The 14,861-nt window shown below is 46.0% G+C and overlaps 1 protein-coding gene across 1 annotated transcript in view; it reads left to right on the forward strand.

Moving 5' to 3' along the window:
- Window positions 1-14,861, forward strand: part of pitpnm3 (PITPNM family member 3) — a 148,913-nt gene that overhangs the window by 46,522 nt on the left and 87,530 nt on the right. Inside the window, exon 2 of the mRNA XM_056283491.1 lies at window positions 8,599-8,706. Within this exon, the coding sequence (XP_056139466.1) occupies window positions 8,599-8,706 (108 nt within the window). The remainder of the gene's footprint in view (window positions 1-8,598; window positions 8,707-14,861) is intronic.

The raw sequence follows: 14,861 nt of genomic DNA on the forward strand, positions 1-14,861 counted from the left end.
CCCGACGAGGTTCTAAACTTCATCACATCCAGTCGCCCCACCACATGCTCCCTTGACCCGGTCCCCTCTCCTCTTCTTCAGTCTATAGCACGTGAACTCCTTCCCCATCTAATCCACCTCATCAACACCTCCCTCCAGGCAGGATGCTTTCCATCTGCCTTCAAGACTGCTAGAGTCACCCCCCTTCTCAAGAAACCATCATTTAACTCCTCTGACGTCAAAAACTACAGACCAGTTTCCCTTTTACCCTTTCTATCCAAAACTTTCGAACGTGCTGTCTTTAACCAACTTTCTTTGTACCTCCACCAGAACAACCTCCTGGACCCCAACCAGTCTGGGTTCAGGTTGGGCCACACGACAGAGATGGCCCTCCTTGCAGTGACAGAATCGCTGCACTCTGCGAGAGCAAACTCTCTCTCCTCTGTCCTGATACTCCTGGACCTGTCAGCTGCGTTTCACACAGTGAACCACCAGGTCCTCCTCTCTACCCTCGAGGGGCTGGGTGTCACAGGCTCTGCACTCTCAATGTTTGCAACCCACCTGACGGGTCGCTCCTACCAGGTGACATGGAGGGGATCTGTGTCGGAGCCTCACAGACTGACTACAGGCGTTCCACAGGGTTCGGTTCTGGGTCCTCTCCTATTCTCCCTGTACATGACATCCCTGGGTTCTGTTATTCGCTCGCATGACTTCTCTTACCATTGTTATGCCAATGACACCCAGCTGATCTTGTCCTTTCCTCCCTCTGACACACAAGTAGAGACACGCATTGCTGCGTGCTTGACTGACATCTCGGAGTGGATGGCGACACACCAGCTGAAGCTCAATCTGGACAAGACAGAGCTGATTTTCCTCCCACGGAAAGGTTGCCCGCACCGAGACCTGGCCATCACCATTGACAACACCATGGTGATGCCAACTCGGACTGTCAGGAATCTGGGTGTGATCCTGGGCAACCAACTGTCGTTTGCTGAAAATGTTGCATTGGTTGCTCGCTCCTGCAGATTTCTCCTCTATAACATCAGGAGGATTCGCCCATTCCTCACCAATGAGATGGCACAGGTGCTCATCCAGGCTCTGGTCATCTCCGGGCTGGACTACGGCACCTCCCTCCTTGCTGGCGCCCCGGCGTCGGCCATCAGACCTCTGGAGCTTGTTCAGAAAGTTGCAGCTCGTCTGGTGTTCAGCCACCCTAAGTTCTCCCACACAACTCCCCTTCTCATGTCTCTACACTGGCTCCCAGTAGCTGTTTGCATCCAGTTTAAGACTCTGGTGTTAGCCTACAGGGCAGTGAAAGAAACAGCTCCTTCCTATCTCCAGGCCATGGTCAAGCCCTACACCCCGTCCGACCACTTCGCTCTGCTGCCTTGGGACGCCTGGTTACTCCATCGCTCAGAGGCCCTTGCTGCCAATCAACCCGGTCACGGCTCTTTTCTGTCCTGGCCCCACAGTGGTGGAATGAACTCCCCACTGATGTCAGGACAGCGGAGTCGCTGCCCATCTTTTGGCGCAGGTTGAAAACTCACCTCTTCAAGAACTACTACCCTGTTACTTGTTCTTAGCACTTAGTGTATTCACTCATTTAAAAACTGAACAAAAAAATCCAAAACTCTTTCTTGAACTTTTACTTTAGCACTGGTTTTGCTCTTAGATGCTTGTTTAGATGCACTTATGACCTCTGATGACTAGTAGTTCTCCTGATTTCCTACATTAAATGCACTTATTGTAAGTCGCTTTGGATAAAAGGGTCGGCTAAATGACTGTAATGTAATATACCACACATTTATTGCGTAATCTACTGAATTGAACTTTTCATTTCTGTCCTTACGTTCATTCTTCACTCCTCTCCGCTTATTTACAGCAGACTAAGTTCATGTTTCTATCATGTAATCCAAACTTGATAGCCCACGTACAGATCTGACAGCCTGTTCTCTCAGTTTTACAGGATGTAATTATGACAATATTAACAACATAATAATGATGATAAACTTTGTGGCACCTTTGTTACACAAGTACAGTGTGCTTCACAAGGAAAAAGAAAAAATACAAGTGGTGACCAAATCGAGAAAACATGATGCAATATATACCTTCAAGTAATCTAATTTTTCACATCATATCCCAAATAGAAATACAAATTGCAGGTGATATTCTCAGTAATTCAGTGCCGGTATGGCTGCAGCGGTGATGATAAGATCAAGAAATTTATTGGTGGTGATTGATCAGGGTGGAAAGGTCATCCCTGGCTGTTTCCTCATACAGTAGTTTAACATTCACTCCCCACTACTCCTGTCGCTGTCTTGCGTGCTCCTGCTCACTCTCAGCTGACAGCTTAAAGAATGTCTCTAAATCTACTTTTCCTCCTCTTGGAATACGACTGTTTTTGAATAATCTTGATTTTCGCCCCTCTGTTGTTGGATCCGTTTTGACTTGGGTTCCAGCAAGGCTGCGATTTTATTCTTTTTGCTCCATGCTCTGTGTGGTTTGTCCATCTGTCTAAGATCCTTGGGCTGATTTTGTCCTTCCTTTCTATTATTTTATTCTATTTGTTTACAATTTTATTCTATTCTCACAGCCTGGGGAGAAGGGAAATAGAGCTAGCTGAGAGACATGGGGAAGGGTGTTGTAGCGTTAATAGGTACCTTAGTACTTGTTCAATCAAAAAGATATGAATGGGGTCCGCGGTGGTGTAGCGGTCTAAGCATTAGCTTTGTGTCGATGCAGTTGCCCACTGAGGACCAGGGGTTCGCGCCCCGGTCTCGTCAGATCCGACTATGGCCGGACTTGATGAAGCAGCAATAATTGGCAACGCTGTCTTTGGGAGGGGGGCGGAGTCGGCTTGTGTTCGTCACATGAATGCGTCTCTGTGTGTGTTGGAAAAGCAGTGGTTCGGCCTGGAGTCGCCTTGTCACGAAAGTGCCGAGGCGTCTCCTTCGAGACTGCCGACCGGAGAGATGCAGTTGGCGAACGCATGCAGTACGAGGGTGGGTGTTTGAATTAAAATAGGAATCGACTGGCCACTAAATTGGGAGAAAAAGGGGAAAATCAGAAATAAATTTTAAAAAAAAACATATGAATGAGTGGTTACCTTCAGCCTCGTCTACCATGACATGTTCAGTGTTTATTCGCATAAACACTGAATATATAATAATGGAATTCAACCACTGTTAAATTCACCTCAGGGCCACCACTCTTTGTGAAGGGAGAAAGTTAGCATATTATTTAATCAGTCTCAAACTGTAAATTGTGTGGGTTTTTGCCTCGTAAACAGGGACTGCAGTATTCATACACACAAGCAACAGGGTCAGAGTCTTTATCTGTGAAACGTTTATTGAATAATTCTAAACTACACAAACAACTCTCAAATAATGAATGTGATCTGAATAAAAGCAATAACACATGGATGGAGGTAGGCGATATACTATGAACAACAAATGCAGGAAACAGCAAACGCTATCTTGGCAAGATAGATCAGCTCATGTGAACAAAGGGGATCAATGAGTGCATGGTAAGGTCAAACTTTAACAAGATGAGCTGACCTGAGGCACCCTTCAGCAGCTGAGAGAATAGCGGGAGGTTGGAAGAGAAATATCGGAATTGCTCACAGAATGTTTTCTAAACCGAGGATGGATATAACTTCAAGCCTAACGTTTCTTAATCACTTGATGAACTTCCAGCATCAAGCCTTAAATGCTGGAAAATATAGAGCTGGTCCCCTAGGGTGTCTGACAGTTAGCAGGAGGGGTTGCCGGAGTTGGTGCCTGGGGATGTTGAGTCGCTGGTCTGGATGTGCCGGCTTCATACGGGTCCCTCTCTCTCTTTGGAGGTTCTTGGCTGTTTTTGTCGATCTCTCAATTCAACTCAATATGTGCTTTATTGGCATGACATACGTTTGTGTACATATTGCCAAAGCATGTAGAACAACACAACAATGATTATAATAATAACACCAACAACAACAGCAATTTTTATATCAAACAATAACAGTAGCAATAGGTGCCGTCACCAACTGTCTCTCAGGTTGTGGCAGGAAAATATAAATCTTGCTGCAATGATCACCGCTGGCCCCCCTCCCAGGACCACCCGCAGCTTACCTGCGTCGTCCATTTTCTGGTACTCTGGAATCACATAGTCCAGCTCCTTGACAAAAGCCCGTCGCTGTTTTTCAAATTTTTCACATTTAAGGAGGAAGTGCCCCTCTGTCTCCACCTCATCTGTCCTGCACTGACCATATGTTTGTTGCTCTTTTGGCAACCACGCCTTTTTGTGTCTCCCCTTTTCAATGGCTAGACTGTGGTCACTGAGCCTGTATTTGGTGAGGATCTGTCGCTGCTTCCTGTCTCTGACAGTTAAGAGGTATTCTTCCAAATCATAGTTTGTTTTTAGGGCCCGATGGACTTCTAGTGTTTTGAGTTTTGATTTCAGCGTTCCAATGTTTCAAATAATTGTTCTTGCTTTGTTTTGTAGCCTGATTTATCATAATCTTTGTTTGGGATGCAGTGCTGGTCTGAGGTTGGTTGGTCTTAGTATTTGTTACAGGGTTAGTGAGTCTCAGAGCCAACTGCTTCATGGGACTCTTTTCGGGGTTCAGTCTTGGGTTTTCAGAGCTTTAAAGTGCAATGTATTTGTTGGGCTCATATTTAAGTGCATCCAGAAATTTAGAGATCTTTTTTGTACATTTATCAATAATGGAAACTGGCCTAATTCTGCCCTACATGCGTTGTTTGGTGTTTTCCTTTGTATTTTCAGAATCATTCTACAGAATTCAGCATGTAGGGTTTCTGCTGGATGCTTGTCCCATCTAGTGTAGCTGGAAAGACTGAGTGGACCCCATACCTCACTTCCATATAGTGCAATGGGCAGAATTACACTATCAAACAGTTTGCACCAGATGGAGATTGGTATATCAGTGTTAAAGAATTTATTTTTAATTGCATATAGAGCTCTGCCAGCTTTTTGTTTTAGGTTATTCACTGCCCTACTGAAACTCCCCGATGCTGTAATAATTACACCAAGCTAAGAATACTGCATTGTATGCTCTAAGGTGGTATTCTCTCTCTCTCTCTCTCTCTCTCTCTCTCTCTCTCTCTCTCTCTCTCAGCAGTCAGTTGATGGGTGACTCTTCTTTCACAGTCAGTTGGCTGGTTTGTTATCGAAGTGTTGGTTGAGTTCGTGGCAGTCTTCACTTCTGGTGTTTGTTGAATCCCCAGAAGCACACAGACTGTAGAGCTGAGTTCTTATAGAACTGGAAGTGACAAGTTAGGTGCTGGCTGACAGGGTTGCTAGACAGCGGACTTCCTCAGTGGTTACCAGGGATCCGTCTGGGTTCCAGTAGAGCACGGGCCCGGAGCCATCGCACTTGCACGAAAAAAGAAGAGGAAGAAAAGAGAGTGATGTCCTGAAGATCAGCGCAATAGCTTGTTTGCAGTCATGTGATTCTGATGATGCGCGAGGTTCAGATGGAAGTCAGGAAGTGAAAAGCAGAATGGACGAGACGGAGGAAAAGCAAAGAAAAACAACTTTAGCATTATAAAGTAAGGAAACGGTTAACCTACATAAAGACAGCCACATGAAATTGCTTTACCTTTGACAAAGTGGTCACTGCACACACACGAGCATTATCTGACCCTGCTCCTCCTGACCAAAGACGACGGTTCACAAACCTTGTTTTCCGGCGTTTTTGGTCAGTTTCTTGTATTTCCACCCCTTACGAACAACAGCTTTTGGTACTCGATAGACACTCCTCGTAGTTTCTCGGTTTAATCGATGTGAGCAACCGGCATTTTGAGAGTTTGTGATAGTGCTTCCTATGTAGAAAATCACTTCCTGCCCTCCACCTACAGTTCGCGCGTCATATGCAAACAAGTATTATAGTCTCTCCCAGTGGGGGGGGGGGGGTTGATGAAAAACAATAGGGCAGTTTAATCTCCCACTCCTTATCTTTCTGGTCTAATGTTCTTGTCTGCCAAAATTCTCTCAAAATGGACTAAAACGCTTAACCCGCATATCTAACATTCCCATATTTGTAAAATCGGCTGTCTCAGCTCACGGAGCGTACCAAACACGTTTGTGATAACTTGTTGACTTTAAACATACGACATCACATATTAAACATACTTTGTAGGTGATGTAACTTATCTTAATACGTGCTCAAGGCAAATATGTGTGCAGAATCATCGGCAGTCCTGGTGAGGCGAGGTTATACACGCATTAGACGGCCTCACCCAGTGCCGGTGTCGCAAGATGGCGGCACGAATTCACATTTGCAGCGGCCTCACCCAGTGCCGTCCATGCAGTGTCTTTATCCACGTCTGCGTCTGAGTTTTGTCTTCGTGAGCTGGCGCTGGATCGGCTGGGAAAGCGGGGCAGGGTAAGCTAACTGCTAGCTCATGCAGACCAGCAGTTCCAATATCACCGAGGGCGGTCCGGCGACGGCCTCACCTGGTGTTGACTGTGGTGTTTTTGGTGTCGTCGTGAGGAGTGCGGGGAGGTGCGTCGAGGGTGTCTGGCCGGGAGAGCTGGCGCTGGATTGAGTAATACAATCAAATTTATGTCTGTCTAAACATACAGTAGGAATCCAAGCAGTTGTATTCCTGAGTGTTGGCTTACAAATAAAGTGTCTTATCTAAACGGGGGGGAGGCACATAATATGCATGTCAGTCTGTGTGTCTGTTGGCAGACTTGGTGTTTCTGCTTGTATTTTTTTGTTTGTTTTTTGGAGGACCCCCCCCCCCTTTTATGCCCAATCAAATCTGGCCAATTACCGTATTTTCCAAGCCATCCCGCTCGCTGCTCAACCCCCCTCAGCCAATCTGGGGAGGGCTGCAGACTACCACATGTCTCCTCTGATACGCCAGCCGCTTCTTTTCACCTGACAGTGAGGCGTTTCACCGGGGGGACGTAGCGTGTGGGCAGATCACGAACAGGCACCCCGGCCGACCAGAGGAGGCGCTAGTGCAGCGACCAGGACACCTACCCACATCCGGCTTCCCACCCGCAGACACGGCCAATTGTGTCTGTAGGGACGCCCCACCAAGCCGGAGGTAACACGGGGATGCGAACCACCGATCCTTGTGTTGATAGGTAACGGAATAGAGCGCCACGCCACCCGGACGCCCCCCGTCTGTCTAGCTTTAACACATTACATGCCGTAAGCGGCGTTATGCTCCTCCACTGAGGCTGCAAGCGGGTCTCATCACTCCTCTCTTTAGGAGACGCGTCTGCTGAGCTCCTGTTGTCAGGTTTCGATGCAGACCTGTTTCGTATTCTCCCCTCGTCCCAACGCTGGCCTTTTCCCTGGCCTCGGTGGCTCCTGAATCAAGAAGGTCTCTCTGTCGCTCTCTCTCTCGCCCCCTTGTCTCCGTATTTGTGTGAATGTAGCATTTCTGCAGCATCATTATATTCAGCTTACCGCTTTTGACCCGAGGGTGCACAGAGATGAGAGCCTGAGCAGATAGTGGATGATAAAGAGCGGGCAGTCGGCCCACCGCTCCCTGATGTAAGTAGACGGGCCTTGCGGAGCCATGTCAGAGCCTCGGAGAGCTGGCAGGCGGGGGTTGTGTGAAGTGTCTGTCAGAATCAGGCTGCCGGTCCGCATGAGCGCATTTGTCTTGGACTTACTCTGATAACGCCGTTGCAGCATCAGATGCAGACGAGCCTCTTGGTCGCCTCCAATTACGCTTCGCGCCGTTCTCGTCCTTTCAGTTGGCTTCAGACACCCAGCGACGCTAGGGATCATGGGATGTAGTGGTTTTCCTGTTTTTAACGCTCCTTTGCTTTGAGGAAATCTGTGGCGAAGAGCTGCCAGTGATGGGCTGTTGAGAGAGAAGGGTGGTGTTTCTTCTGTGTTGCTGCCATCTTGTCCTCCCTCTCCTTATATGTCAGCATGATGGTTGTGTTGAAACATACAAGTGTGTGTGTGTGAGTGTGTGTCCTTTTGTGTGTACATTTCAAGATTTTTTTATGTGTTACGTCTCATGATAAAAGTACAAGAGAGTACAATTCTGGAGGTTCGGCTCCTCGACGCTGCAGCAACAATAGTAGGCGAACAACAACAAAACAGAACAAAAGAGCAGCAACAATAATAGTGTGTGTGTGTGTGTAGGCCCAGCCCCAATAAATGTGCACACGTGTTTGTGTGTAGTTGTCTGCAGCATATCCGTGCGTGTGTGTAGTCCGGCTACCTGTGTGTGTGTGTGTTTTAACCGACGTGCACAGTCGGTACCATCAGTCCAGCACCAGGCTTAGTGTCTTTTAATGGTCTTTGTTCACAAGCTTAGTTGCTTGGTGGAAAAAGCTGTTCCAGAACCTACTGGTCCGGAGCCTACTGGTCCGGAGCCTACTGGTACGGAGCCTACTGGTCCGGAGCTTACTGGTCTGGGCTTTGAGGCTGCGGTACCGCTTGCCTGACGGTAACATACTCCTGTGTTTGTGTGTCCATGAGTATGCGCACATGTGTGCGCGGGTGTGTGTCCTTATGTATGCATTTCTGTGTTTGCATACTCTCGTGTGTGTGTGTGTGTGTGTGTGTGTGTATGTGTGTGTCTTCTATTTGTGTTTAAATGTGTGCTTGTTAATTTGTTTTTGTGTGTGTCCCAACAGATGTGATGGAGGGGAAGAACGCCATTCTGCTGGGCATGAGCCAGTGGAACTCAAACGACCTGGTGGAGCAGATTGAGACACTTGGGCACATTGAGGACCAATCACATGGTACATTACACACACACACACACACACACTTCACAGTGTACTCAACAATAGCTGCACTTAGCTGCCTTAGAAGTAAAGAGCAAGACTGGTGCATGATGCAGACAAAAGGTACAGACAGACAGTGGTGCAAACCACATCTCGTCTCCAGTTGCTGCCTCCTACTGACTGTTCAGAGTGTCTGTGATCATACCAGGATATGCACTGTATGACCAGACTCGTTCCTCGCTTCCTGTTCAAGACCTCCCTCTAATAGGGCAGAAAGCATGTGGAACACTGAAAGAGGCCAATGGGCTGAATCCGGAGATGCGCGGATGCTCAGCTTCCTTTTATCGATCCTGTGATCCTTTGTTCCTCTCCGCACTCTGCTGTTCCTGGAAGGGGAAACAGACGAATAATGAGTCGCTGAAGAGCTGGTTGTTATTCAATGAGCGCTGTTGGCTTTGATTTTGGAGATTTCCCCTCCTTTCCTCTATTTATGTTTCGTTTCATGTCGGCTCCGTCTTGGTGGTCTGATATGAAGGCCCTGAGGGTTCGGACAGAATCCAGTGCTCTTGATATACACTACCGTTCAAAAGTTTGGGATCACATTGAAATGTCCATATTTTTGAAGGAAAAGCACTGTACTGTTCAATGAAGATAACTTTAAACTAGTCTTAACTTTAAAGAAATACACTCTATACATTGCTAATGTGGTAAATGACTATTCTAGCTGCAAATGTCTGGTTTTTGGTGCAATATCTACATAGGTGTATAGAGGCCCATTTCAAGCAACTATCACTCCAGTGTTCTAATGGTACAATGTGTTTGCTCATTGGCTCAGAAGGCTAATTGATGATTAGAAAACCCTTGTGCAATCATGTTCACACATCTGAAAACAGTTTAGCTCGTTACAGAAGCTACAAAACTGACCTTCCTTTGAGCAGATTGAGTTTCTGGAGCATCACATTTGTGGGGTCAATTAAACGCTCAAAATGGCCAGAAAAAGAGAACTTTCATCTGAAACTCGACAGTCTATTGTTGTTCTTAGAAATGAAGGCTATTCCATGCGAGAAATTGCTAAGAAATTGAAGATTTCCTACACCGGTGTGTACTACTCCCTTCAGAGGACAGCACAAACAGGCTCTAACCAGAGTAGAAAAAGAAGTGGGAGGCCGCGTTGCACAACTGAGCAAGAAAATAAGTACATTAGAGTCTCTAGTTTGAGAAACAGACGCCTCACAGGTCCCCAACTGGCATCTTCATTAAATAGTACCCGCAAAACACCAGTGTCAACATCTACAGTGAAGAGGCGGCTGCGGGATTCTGGGCTTCAGGGCAGAGTGGCAAAGAAAAAGCCATATCTGAGACTGACCAATAAAAGAAAAAGATTAAGATGGGCAAAAGAACACAGACATTGGACAGAGGAAGACTGGAAAAAAGTGTTGTGGACAGATGAATCCAAGTTTGAGGTGTTTGGATCACAAAGAAGAACGTTTGTGAGACGCAGAACAAATGAAAAGATGCTGGAAGAATGCCTGACGCCATCTGTTAAGCATGGTGGAGGTAATGTGATGGTCTGGGGTTGCTTTGGTGCTGGTAAGGTGGGAGATTTGTACAGGGTAAAAGGGATTCTGAATAAGGAAGGCTATCACTCCATTTTGCAACGCCATACCATACCCAGTGGACAGCGCTTGATTGGAGCCAATTTCATCCTACAACAGGACAATGACCCTAAACACACCTCCAAATTGTGCAAGAACTATTTAGAGCAGAAGCAGGCAGCTGGTATTCTATCGGTAATGGAGTGGCCAGCGCAGTCACCAGATCTGAACCCCATTGAGCTGTTGTGGGAGCAGCTTGACCGTATGGTACGCAAGAAGTGCCCATCCAACCAATCCAACTTGTGGGAGCTGCTTCTGGAAGCGTGGGGTGCAATTTCTCCAGATTACCTCAACAAATTAACAGCTAGAATGCCAAAGGTCTGCAATGCTGTAATTGCTGCAAATGGAGGATTCTTTGACGAAAGCAAAGTTTGATGTAAAAAAAATCTTATTTCAAATACAAATCATTATTTCTAACCTTGCCAATGTCTTGACTCTATTTTCTATTCATTTCACAACATATGGTGGTGAATAAGTGTGACTTTTCATGGAAAACACAAAATTGTTTGGGTGATCCCAAACTTTTGAACGGTAGTGTATGTTTTTTTCTCTTTCCTCCACCCCAGATTGACAGACTTTTCTTGATCCTTGCCTTGAGGAAAGGGCTTTTCACATAATCCAATTATTTCCACGAGGACCCCTCCATCATCTGCCCTTCTCCTCGTTGACGTTGATATTGTTTGTCACCTCTGTGATGATTATAGCCATAGAAATGAAAGACAAAGGAGCATCAAATTAATTAAATCAAATTAATTAACTTCCATCCATCCATTATCCGAACCGCTTATCCTGCTCTCAGGGTCACGGGGATGCTGGAGCCTATCCCAGCAGTCACGGGGCGGCAGGCGGGGAGACACCCTGGACAGGCCGCCAGGCCATCACACAGGGCTCACACACACACCTAGGGACAATTTAGTACGGCCGAGTCACCTGACCTACATGTCTTTGGACTGTGGGAGGAAACCAGAGCCCCCGCAGGAAACATGCAAACTCCACACAGAGGACAACCTGGGATGACCCCCCCCCCAAGGTTGGACTACCCCGGGTCTCGAACCCAGGTCCTTCTTGCTGTGAGGCAACCACACTAACCACTGCACCACCGTGCCGTCCAATTAATTGGTTTAAAAAAAAAAAACAAATTGCACACAGACATAAAATCAAGTCATCCAATGAGTAAATTCTTCCTGGGAGAAAATTACAGTCATTTGCTGATTGTGTTTTTGCAGAACGCTGGAGGTGGTTATCCAGCTGCAGGGACTGAACTCCATCTTCCTCTGAGCTTTGCCAGAATGATGCATTGTATTTTTCTGCTACAGTAAGCCAGGAGGCTCGCTTCTACCTTTGAAGATCATAAAATAACACAGGTTGTCGTCGTTGGGAGCCTGCTAATTTACGCAGATCAGTGGTTTTAATGGAATACTAGAAATCCCACAGCAGGGGGTCTCCATTTAGGTCTTGGTAATATGAAAATGTCTAGATTTCATTTGAATTTTTTACCGTATGAATATGCCAAGTGCCTCGGTTCCTTCCAGCATAATAGATATTCTATCATGTGTGTCGTACAATTGCTATGACAGTATTTGCACATCAGTCTGTAGAACAACGTCCCCGTGTGGTTAACACCTGGCAAGGTGTTCTGTATCCATTCTAACTTATGAATTTGAAGATAGTCTCTGTTGTTTTGTGAGTGTCTTTGTTCGTCCTATGCAGTTCCCATATATATTTCCTATACATTTCTTTTCGGGGGGGGGGGGGCTGTTTCCCCCTTTTTCTCCCCAGTTGTATCCGGCCAGGGAAGCACGGTGGCACAGTGGTTAGAGCAGTTATCTCACAGCAAGACGGTCCTAGGTTCGAACCCCAGGGTTGTCCAACCTTGGGGGGTTATCCCAGGTCCTTTCTGTGTGGAGCATGGGTTTCCTCCGGGTGCTCCGGTTTCCCCCACCTTCAAAAAAACATGCATGTTAGGGTTAATACTCCTGTGTGTGCCCCTGACCAAGGCATGGCAAGACGAACTGGAGTTGGACGCCGGGTGCTGCACGGCAGCTGCCCACTGCTCCTAGCTACACAGCTGGGATGCTTTAAATGCAGAGGAAGAATTTCCCCACGGGGATCGATGACAAAATAAAATAAATAAATAAAATAAACTGACTGCAGGTATCCCCACCCTTATAAACAATACTGTGGTATAACGACTGAAACCAACAATTGATTGATTGATTTTATTTCGAACATGTTAAAATAACAAAATAAAATGTATAGGCAGGAACACAAAAACAAATGAAAATAACAGTGAACATATTTTGCAAACTCTCCGTAACAACACAAGTAATAATTCATCCATGTTCGAAAAGGGCGTAGGATGAAGTAAAGAACTTTTCTGGTCCGACCTCTTTTTTTATACATCATTAATCAAAACAAAACTTATGATGGGTTTCATATGCGCATTGCTGTGAGCATTAACTAGAGTTTCAGTGGCCATGTGTACTGTTCACAGAGGACTGGGGAATGGTTGCAGTCACAGCATTGTAAGATGGTGACAGATGTACTCTTAGTCCCCCCCCCCCCCGCCCCTGTTCAGGGATGGTCGTTCCCTCTTCACATAGATGGCCTCTTCGACTCCTGTAGAAGCCAGAAATTAGTCCTGTTTGCCAACTTTGTTTTTAAGAGATTTGTTTTATTCTCGAATTCATGGCAAAGTATTTCAATACCCATGATGCTAAAGCAAATTCCATCAATCGGAGATGCTCCCGTTACCATGGAGATGTAAACCAATCCAAAGTTACGCAGTTGAGAGCTACGTCGGCCAGCATCCTGCTCCACCGTGTTTTCTCCATCAAACATAATGTGCTCTTCTCAGGAATGAGGAAAATACAAACCATAAAACGCTGTATATGTGCAAGAAAGCATTAAAGGGAAGATCTGCACTATTGCAGAAGTCAGTTGAAAGTAAGGGGAGGGGTTTGATGACATTATTTGGAATGCTTTATGTGATGAGTAGTTATTTCCTCTTAAAAGATGCTAAGCACACAGTCTTGTACCTTTTGTCATTTTTTGTTTGTTTTTCAGATATCGTTTTGCTCAGACTCAGTTGTTATAAAGTCACGGTGGTCTCGTAGCGGGTTGAATCAGTTCATGGTTGGCCTGGTAGCGGGTTAAATCAGTTCATGGTTGGTCTCGTAGCGGGTTAAATCAGTTCAGGGCTTAAAACTCCCCGTAAAGAGATTTTCTGAAGTGGAGAAAATGAAGGGTGCGTTTACTTCCAGAACCTTGTGTGCTGAAAGAAAGTGGGCGGTCGTGTTTCAGCTCTCGGTTTGTTTGTTTGTCAGTGTCTCAGTGGAAAAACGGCAAAAACAAATGACGCACAATTGTCAGGAGGGACGGGCAGCTGTCTCTAGTTGGCTGGGTTAAATTTAGTCACAAAAGGTCTGATTTACTTCAAACTGACACCAAACTGTTTGACATTCTATCTGAAATATACAATTCTATCCATCACTATAGTGAGAAATCGGTTGTGCTGAAGATCAGCAAAGGTCAAAGTTCAGGAGATGTCAGTAAGCACACATGGCACACTATCCTCAAGTCAGATTTTTATTCAAGCGTGGCAGACGTCGTCCTGTTTAACTCGCCAGACAAGCTCAGAACCTTCTTCATTATTGGAAAAGACAACGGGGAGCAAAAACGGAGTGGCTTAAGCAGGACGGGTAGAATGATAAACAAGCTATCAGGGCAGCAGACGTCATCCCCCACTGAGCTTCCCGCTCCTTTGTGCGAAAGAAATTGCTTTGTTTATAGTCGGTCCATTCGCTGCCGGCACAAAGCAGCATCTCCTGGGTTGGCTGGACCGAGTAGAGCAGTTTTACATTCGTCAGATCCTCTGTGCAGGTCCAGTAATGTCCAAGTCCATACAAACACCAAGGCAGAATTGACACATCAGTGATGGACAAAAAAAACAAAAAACAACAGGACATAGCGGGCAGGGAGAACCAAAGGTGTTCAAATATACAGACCATGGAAAACAAGCGATCTGTAGACAACAGATGAATACTGTCCACTATTTAACAATTGAATGGCAGTGGGGAAAAAGGAGGCCTTGTATCTCTTAGTCCTAATACAAGACATCCTCAACCGATTACCTGAGGATAACAGCTCAGACTCTGGCTGAAGGGGGTGACCATGCGACTCCAGAAGGGATGTAGCCTTTCTGAACACCTTCCTATTATGAAGGTTGGTAAACTGGGCTTGACTTCTCCCTGAAATCTTACTAGCCTATTTGTTGTCTATCGAGCCTTCTTTTTTACTGGCCAGAGTCAAATTACCCAACCAAGCAGCAATACAGTACATTAAAACTGTTTCAGTAAAACTGCTATAAAAGAGAGTCATCATCTGGGAGGAGACATTAAATGTCCACATTTTCCTCAGGGGAAAAAAGCCTTTGTTGGACCTTCTCTAATGTGGAAGCAACATGAGTTTCACAGCACAGTTTGTTGTCAAGAACAACTCCCAGATATTTGTAGC

Source organism: Lampris incognitus, chromosome 7 (genome assembly GCF_029633865.1).
Source record: "Lampris incognitus isolate fLamInc1 chromosome 7, fLamInc1.hap2, whole genome shotgun sequence".
Taxonomy (NCBI): Eukaryota; Metazoa; Chordata; class Actinopteri; order Lampriformes; family Lampridae; genus Lampris; species Lampris incognitus.